The 8,529-nt window shown below is 41.4% G+C and overlaps 2 protein-coding genes across 2 annotated transcripts; both read right to left on the minus strand.

Moving 5' to 3' along the window:
• Positions 1-1,309: 1,309 nt before the first annotated feature.
• On the minus strand, positions 1,310-3,339 carry LOC122071570 (pentatricopeptide repeat-containing protein At2g15690, mitochondrial). Its single transcript, XM_042635941.1, has one exon. The coding sequence runs from the start codon at positions 3,152-3,154 to the stop codon at positions 1,541-1,543; it is 1,614 nt and encodes a 537-aa protein (XP_042491875.1). The 5' UTR covers positions 3,155-3,339; the 3' UTR covers positions 1,310-1,540.
• Positions 3,340-3,958: 619 nt separating this feature from the next.
• Positions 3,959-6,902, minus strand: LOC122071567 (homeobox protein ATH1-like). The gene is made up of 3 exons (XM_042635936.1): positions 4,791-6,902; positions 4,512-4,524; positions 3,959-4,336 (listed from the first exon to the last, which is right to left on the minus strand). The coding sequence occupies exons 1-3, from the start codon at positions 5,378-5,380 to the stop codon at positions 4,040-4,042; spliced, it is 900 nt and encodes a 299-aa protein (XP_042491870.1). The 5' UTR covers positions 5,381-6,902; the 3' UTR covers positions 3,959-4,039.
• Positions 6,903-8,529: the final 1,627 nt, after the last annotated feature.

The raw sequence follows: 8,529 nt of genomic DNA on the forward strand, positions 1-8,529 counted from the left end.
AAAAATTGGAAATGAGGATATATTTCTTTGGTTGTCATGTAAGATTACATTTTTTTTACCTTTTGGTTTGAACAAAATTATTGAGAAGAGGAAAGTGAACAATCAGAGGCTTCAGAAGTACAGAGCTCATGAAGCCACGGAGTGGAAAATCTTACATATCATTGAAAAGCTCTAGAAGCCTCAATCGGTGGCTGCCCATGAGATGATTGGAGATGCCAATTCAGTTCCAGGTTATCAGATTCCACTTGAAGCCTGTCATAGCATTCTGAGAATGCGAGGAAGCTTGACTGAATAGCAAGGGCTTCACCAATGATGATGGAATGGAACAACACCGGTTCAGAAATTGCTACCTATTGTATTCCGGCAATGCCTCATACAATAAATCCTAATCCGCCTTGATTCTGGCCGATGGGGTGAGCAGCATCACAGTTCAGTTTGAGCATGCCTTGGGGGTGGAGGAGTCCATCTGCCATGAACATGTTGGCTGCTGATGGGTGAGGGAACATTTAGTGACTGAGGGTGAATAATTCATCTGGAATAAATTCCTGAAGAGCAAATTGGGCTGCTTGGATCATCTCAGCAGGGGACCGCATCATCTTGAATACGAGATCGTTTGGTCTCAAAAGGTACCAGCATATAAAAGAGCCGAGTCCAAGGGCCTGTCAGCTAGTAAGTTTCCATACAGCATAATAAAGCTCCAGCTTTGAATCCCCAGACAAAGTTTGGGGTCCTCCAAAGTTAGCACAACATAAGAGAGTGAAATCTCAAACCAACAGCACTCAGCAAATGAACAGCCAAGTAAAATATGATCCACAGTTTCAGGTACCGTTCACATCTCAGGCAAGATGGATCAATTGGGAGTTGTAGAATTTGAAGAGCGTCTCTGAATTTTGGGGTCCTCCAAAGTTAGCACAACATAAGAGAGTGAAATCTCAAACCAACAGCACTCAGCAAATGAACGTAAAATATGATCCACAGTTTCAGGTACCATTCACATCTCAGGCAAGATGGATCAATTGGGAGTTGTAGAATTTGAAGAGCGTCTCTGGTTGCTACTGCAAGCTCTCCAAAGGATCAGATTTTTGCCATAGTTTTGCAGTCCAATATCCGTTTCCACATAACATCAAGAATTATATTCCAACTATTACTTAGTATAGTTAAAACCATGCAAAGAAATATAATAATAATGGAAACAGATCACAGTCATCCTTGGACAGAAATTTGTTTTCTGATTATAACTTCAAACTTCTAAGCAATAGGCAATCTTTGTCAACACTCAACCTAAATTAGTTTAAATCAATACAAGAGGGAAGGTAAATCATGCATTCTTAAGCACTTTAAGATTAAACATTCAATTCAGATTTTCAATTACAAATGAAGTGAATTTCATTACAAGCACCAGTCCCCCATTCATTAGCAGCAATCTGTGTTTTCCTTCTTAACTCCAAAGCATTTCAACCCCCTTTGAACAATAAAAACTGCTAATAGGAAGAAAATTGTTACATATGGATGAACCAAAAATTTAAACAGAAGAACTACTTCACCAGTAATCCCCGCAGGAGCATTTGCCATCCTTGAAATGATGAAATCGTTTGTTATCCCTAACAATGAGCTCTCTTCCAACAATCTTAGACATGATCTTGATTGCATTGTGACAGTCACCACAGATACGAAGGTTCTTGATAATCCTAAGTGGAGTCCTAGCTGGAGTACTGATAAGACCATAAGCTATAGCCAAACGCTCACTGTGATAGAGTAAAGCCTGCTCTTTGGCCTCCTGATCAATGTCATGAAGCACATACCTTGTATCAGGGACATAACCAGCTTCCTTCATCTGCCCACCCAAGCCCTTCAATTTCTCATATGCCTCAGCCTTATAGGGACTGGTACAACGATACTCACCAACCTTATTTTTCCCATCAAGCATGTTGATTGCCGTACGTTTCTTCGGTGGTGGTGTTAGTATCTTGTTTGCAACAGCCTTGGAGGGGTCGAGAGAAACCAACAACTCCTCAGCACGGTCTTCAATATCAATATCACCATGAATTCGAGCACAATTCATCAATGCCTCCCAAAATGCTGCCGTGGGCTCCATGGTCAATTTCTCAATGTACTCCTCAGCTTCAATAAGATGCCCAGATTTTCCAAGAACGTTAATAAGGCCCAAGTAATGCTCCATCTCTGGGGAAATTCCATAGTCACTCTTCATCAATTCAAAGTGTATAAAGCCTTCTTCTACAGCTTCTGCACTAGCACAAGCTTCCAAAACAGCAACGAAGGTCTCTCCATGAGGCCTCAATCCTAACTTCCTCATCTGTTCAAACAACTGTAACCCATCATCTCCTTGCCCATTCATTGCGTATCCATTTATCATCAAATGCCAGGAATCCATATTTCTTGCAGGAGTATGATCAAACACTCTGCGGGCATCTACCATACTTCCACATTTGCAATACATTTCCATCACTTTATTACTCAACTGAACATCACCCTTAAACTGAGACCGCAACAAGAAATCGTGGACCTTTTTGCCTTCTTCGAGCAACTTTGAGTTCCCGCAAGAGTTCAACAGCGCAAAAAGGGTATGAGGATCGGCACGAACACCTTGACCCATCAACTCAATGGCCTCTTTGATCTTACCCTCCCGACAAAGACTCATCAAATCAACGTTGGTCGGAGGCGATGCATTAGGGGCTGCATTATCAACGATTTGTCTCGGGTTTTGATCTTGAGGGTTCCATTGATTAGGGTTTCCACGCTGAGGGTAATTCTGACCTTGTGGGTTCTGCGGGTTCCGATTCCACTGGTTAGGGTTGCCATGCGGAGGCGAATTCTGGCCTTCTTGTGGGTTCCATTGGTTAGAGTTGCCGCGTTGAACGAAGTTTTGATCTGGAGAGTTCCATTGATTGGGCGACCCTCCACGCTGGAAGACACGAGAATCAGATGGATGGGGTCTCTGATACTGATAGTTATCAGAGGCAGCTGAAGTGCTGAGAGATTTAAAGGGGAAATTTCCACCTGCAGAAGGTACGATTTTGAATCTCAAGGTTTGGTTGTGATAGAAGATGAACTGAGAAGTGTATGCCTGTCGTAGTTTGGAGAGAGCAGCGAAGATGGAGTTCCCTGCTCTCTGTTTTATCATGAGAGACGCCATTTCGTCTGGTAACTAAGAGAAGCCGAGCTTCGATTGATGGCTTGCAGGGTTTTATCTATTCTAGGGTTCTTCACTGGAACTCTAATGTCCTATGATTCCTATGATCTTATCTTGTTATCGAGACATAATCAAGGCCCTAGAGTGTCGAAACCGGATACTGGAATCGGAACTAACCGTTTATCCGATTTTGATTTCATAGGTTCTCTTTCTGGTTCGATTTTCATTTGCACTAGAAAATCAACCGTTTTAAACCAAATAGAAATCAGTACCTCTTACCCTAATATGCCCAACAAATGGGAGAAGAACATGTGTAGCTAAGGAGATAACCAACCCTCCAAGGTTGGTCAGTACCATCACCAACGATCGTCCTGAGCAGCAACCTCTAGATTGATCCCATTCGCCCCTAGTAGCCCCTTGAGTAGAATGGTCAGCCCCACTACCCCTAACAAGAAAGCACTATGGTTGGTACCACACCATTTGGCCACCCACCAGCCTTGCCACTTAGCTCCTGATGAGGGTAAATATGTCCCTAACCACAGCATAGCCAAGGAGCGTTCAAACAACTCATATCGTACTGCCACCTCGGCCCCTCATCAGGCCGAACTACCACCTCGACCTCTACTCATGCCATACTGTCATCTCAGCCCGCTCATCAGGCCGAGCTATCACCTCGGCATCTTCTCATGCCGTACTGCCACCTCAGCTTCTACTCATGATGTACTGCCACCTTGGCCCCTCATCATGTTATATTGACATCTCGGCCTCTTCTCTGGCCAAGCAACCACCTCGGCCCAACATCATCAGCAGGGCTCTCAGAAACATGCCCTCATCCACTCCTATATTCAAGGAACGAAATCCCTGATCACAAGGGTATGACTCTATCCACTACACGTCATCAGAGGTATCCACCCCTCTCACAACCCACACCTCCGGGATCAGAGCCCATTGCTTTTGGATGAAAGATGACTTGAAAGATGTCCCCTCTCTATTACGTCCATTGCTGAGGCCTTCCCCAATAGCAAGGATTTGATTGGCGATTCTCTCCCCTAAGTTTCTATATGGGAGGGAGACTTTTTGAAGAACAAAACGAGCATGTATCTGAGGATCCAGCTCAGTTGCAGCATGAAATGCAGAAATTACTGTATGGATCTCATCCAAACAGTGGCTATATCTGTTATCAACCTGAACAGAAAAAAAATGCAATTATATTGTATGTCAAGTTTAAAAAAAAAAAAAAAAAATACTAATACCATAAATACAGAACAGTTTAGACTTTGGACCGAGAAATGTAAATCTGGCTAGGTCACAGGTAACTCGGGAAGCCCAGGGTTTTATCCCGAAAAAGGACCTGGCTGACCTGGCAGCATAACCTGAGAGCCATATAGTATAACTCAGTCAAATCACGCTATTGTACCATTTTTTTTTAAGTCATTAAAAAAAAAATCAAGCATATATTCCTCACATGCCAGAGGCCTAGTCTCTACTTTTAAGTCCCAAGATAAATGAGCACAGTGACTCACTGAACTCCCTGTCTGGATATTTGATTGTGTACACACCTACAACAGGGAGAAGAACAACAAATAAGGAGGCGCTAGAGCTAGATACCAGTTCTAGTAGTGCCTGCAGTTGAGTTTACTTTGTTTTAATTTCCTGTCTTTGCAGTGTGAACTTAATTTGATCCCTGGATCTGACTGCTTCAGCAGAGTACTGAGATTCGTCAGAGTCCACTGAAATCTCTCTCATATCAGAGAAATTTGAAGAAAATGAAATCTTCGCCCGATTACCAATCTGTCCTGGTGAATAGCTAATGTTGTCTAGATTTCCAAGCGAATAGCTTGCAATTTCAGTGAGTATTTGCTGAGCCACATGGAGATATTTTGATCCCGACAAAATATGTGAGATGTCGAAAAATTTATATGAACCATAACTCAGGGAAAGCTCCTTACTCTTGCTACAGGTTTGCTCTGAATCCAATCCAGTACCCATCCCTACTTCGTGCAAAGAATGCTGAGTAAAACCAGAGCAGCTTATTTCTGAGCACTGATGTGGAATGGTGGGTACAGTGGTAATAGATGGTTGGTATTTGGCAAGACTCAGAGACAGCTCATTATTAGGCATACGATAGGTGTACGAATCATCCGCACTGTAGTTAGACATGTTAGATGTAATCCAAGCACTGGGGCCTAAGCAACCAACAAAACGGTATGGCTCACTAAAAGCATTCATCGGAGTTTTCCCAGTAAGCTACTCACCATCTAGCGACTTCTTGATATCCCATTTACCATCCAATTGCCCAGGAAAACTGCAGTCCTTCGGTGCCATAAGCTCTGCATCACCCTGTCCTCTATTGTATCTATCGTTCATAGAGGCTGCAAATGATGAATCTGAAGTGTAGTAGCCATTTGAAGCAAAAATCCTCAAATCCTCCAATGGGAATGTTGTTGGGGTATAAATTGTGACCCTATCAAGATTTTCATGCAGAGTACTGGAAGTTTCCAAAATGTTAGGAAGCTATGTAGCAGAAAGAGATGTTTCTCCGCTGAACTGCTCCTGAAGTTCAATGTTGTTGACGTGATGCAAACTTTTGACTGAGGCATTTCTAATGGCCTGTCTATTGAGCAGCAAATTTCTAGATATCGAAGCATTTGAATCGACAATCCCACCATGATTTGTCATTGGGAAGTCGTCTTGGAGATCATTCATTTCTTCTCCTTGCAAAGTTGGGAGCAAAGGATATCCAGCTATGATTTGGCTTCGGCTATAAAGAATTAGAGACTGGACAAGTGCATCTGACAACAAATGTGAGGGGATCCCATCTAAAACCATAGGATTTTGATCAGCAATTTCTGGCGACGGGTTGATTATGCCATTCTCCATTTGACAAAGGGAGAGCAAAGGACAGTTATATATCATATATAACCTCCACTAAACCATTCTTCACAGCTTAAAGTCAATAATCTCTCACTTTGTGAGAGTAGAGTAAGAGATTAGTGACTTTAACCTTAACTATCGGTGACTTCAACCTGCACAGAAGTTAGTGGCAAATACCATGTGATTGTTGCATATTCAGATCTATAGAAGTTACACCCAGGAAACTGTAACATTAAAGCAGCCTGCAAATTACATCTCCAACCACTGTTCATGACCATTCACAGTGGATCTCACTGAAAAAGAGAAGAGATTAGTTACTTCTATGGCAAAATGCTTCTGTGCTCCAATTGGTATTTTGTCATTCTCTGCATCGGTTATTGACTCATCTTCAGGAAATATAGGCCTGGAATACAACCCATAAGTAACTATGAGGCAATACACATACCAAGTCTAGAAAATACAAATGAAGGTGAATCATATTCTGATAGTAAGATATCTAGATGGGTACTGAGGACACTACAAAGCAGGAACCAAAAGATAGGGCAATTAAACTGACTAATACCCCATGTGAAGAAAGAATTTACTGAAAAACATGAAATTAACAAAATGCACATCTAGGGTCAGCACCCAGCAAAAGAGATTCAAATGAAATATACAATACATCATAATGTACCAGTTGGATTTGCCATAAGGATCACAGAGACATGCTAACAATCTTTGGGCTTGAGCATATGAAAGGATTTCAAATGACGATTTTCTACACTAAAAAAAAGGTTATATTCTTTCACTCATTGAGCTTACAGTCAGTAATACACAATGATGAATCTTATCCCTGCATCAGTACTCATTAACAAGTAAACTCATCCCAATGACTCCATACATATTCTGAATGAAGTTGCAAAGATTGTAAAGCATACAAGCTTCAATTTTCTTTTGAAGCATCGTCACTGCACCATCACCTCTTCACGAGGGCTTCAAATATTAGTTATTTGGAGGGTGCATGAATTTATTGACCCTTATCATCTAACCACCATATATTTTATAATCAAAATATCATGCCATCCATTAAGGCATCTAATTTCCAATTATCATCTAAAATCTCTCAACTTAAAATAGCCTCTATTTGGCAAGAAACAACGCTACGAAACAGGACTCTCTTCCAATGATCCAAGAAGCAAGATTGCCTTGGGACCTGATACAGGTGAGCAAGTTTTCAGGTGGAACCCAAGTAGAAATCCACCAGGGCACGTGTGTCCTACACATGCCGTTGTCAGACAGCATATGTTCAGCTATGTCCACTGAAGTGCCAGGACCTTGGGGTGGAAGTAAGATGAATACCATGTGTGATTCACAGGTAACAACAAGATGATTAACCTCGAAATATTCTAAAGAAGTTAGATGGGGTGATCAATCAAACACAGTACAGAAGCCATTCTGCAGTTACTAGAATTGCAGAAGCAAAGGATGTATTCATTAAGATTCCTAAACATAATTTTTTGTGCAGCTACTTGCAGCTGAAAACAAGAGAGGTATGATATTTAGAGTGTGAATAGACAATAGGTATTCTATTGGAATGAGATATCTCTGATAGTCTTCTTTACGAGGTCCTAATCGATCTGTTCTTAAAACCTATGCAGCCAGCTCACGTAGCTGAACCGACATAGACAATAGATAAAGTGGAAAAGAAGATGGATGCCTTATCTAATGGACCCTCTCATCAATTTAATTTCAAGATAAACAAAAGGAGCAAGAGGAGTAGCATTGTCACTGAAGTGATTTTAAAATGCAGACTAGAACAGCCAAGCAGATATGGCAATTTCAATCCAGCCTGTCCAACTACCCAGACCCACACAGTTTCAAACTGGAAGCGGCTGAAAACTAAGGGGTCTTACTACCAAAAGGACTTCTTCAGTTTGCATGGCTGTATTTGTATTGATGTACTTTCTATGTATATATTCAGAATGCAGATTTTGAACATAGGTTGTTAACATGGTGGGATTTAACTTTATTTATGCGGGTATTGCCATGTAAACATGGGTGGGAGTTGCCCAAAGATTTTTTTTCTTCTAAATAAATAAGAAAAGGTCAACATAATATCTAGTGCAAATTTTGAGAGAGAAACAGTCCTTTTCCCCAAACAAAGTGCATAAAATATCACTACAGGGAAAAACGCAACACCACACAAATAGATTTTGGCAGGAAGACTACATGACAATATAGATCTTAGAAAATAACACGCAGCAATGACCGCTAACAAAGCACATGCATCAATTGACACAAGGTTCTAATAATGTATTAACGGTTATTATAGACATTATGAGCTTAGCTGCAAGGAGGTTTCACAGGTCAGAGAGGGTCTCATAGTGATGTTTCCTATGCATATAACAAGAGTTATCTCTTAAGCAGCCACTCATGGGCATCGAACACTTGGCAGTGGCTGGGTCTGTTACATGGAATGCAATCATCTCCAACCCCCCCCCCCTAAGTGGCATTATCAATGATGA

Source organism: Macadamia integrifolia, unplaced genomic scaffold (genome assembly GCF_013358625.1).
Source record: "Macadamia integrifolia cultivar HAES 741 unplaced genomic scaffold, SCU_Mint_v3 scaffold_267A, whole genome shotgun sequence".
Lineage (NCBI taxonomy): Eukaryota > Viridiplantae > Streptophyta > Magnoliopsida > Proteales > Proteaceae > Macadamia > Macadamia integrifolia.

Bases quoted from the DNA above. Each gene is read 5' to 3' on its own strand.
- LOC122071570 (XM_042635941.1), bottom strand. From the start codon at position 3,154: ATGGCGTCTCTCATGATAAAACAGAGAGCAGGGAACTCCATCTTCGCT.
- LOC122071567 (XM_042635936.1), bottom strand. From the start codon at position 5,380: ATGAATGCTTTTAGTGAGCCATACCGTTTTGTTGGTTGCTTAGGCCCC.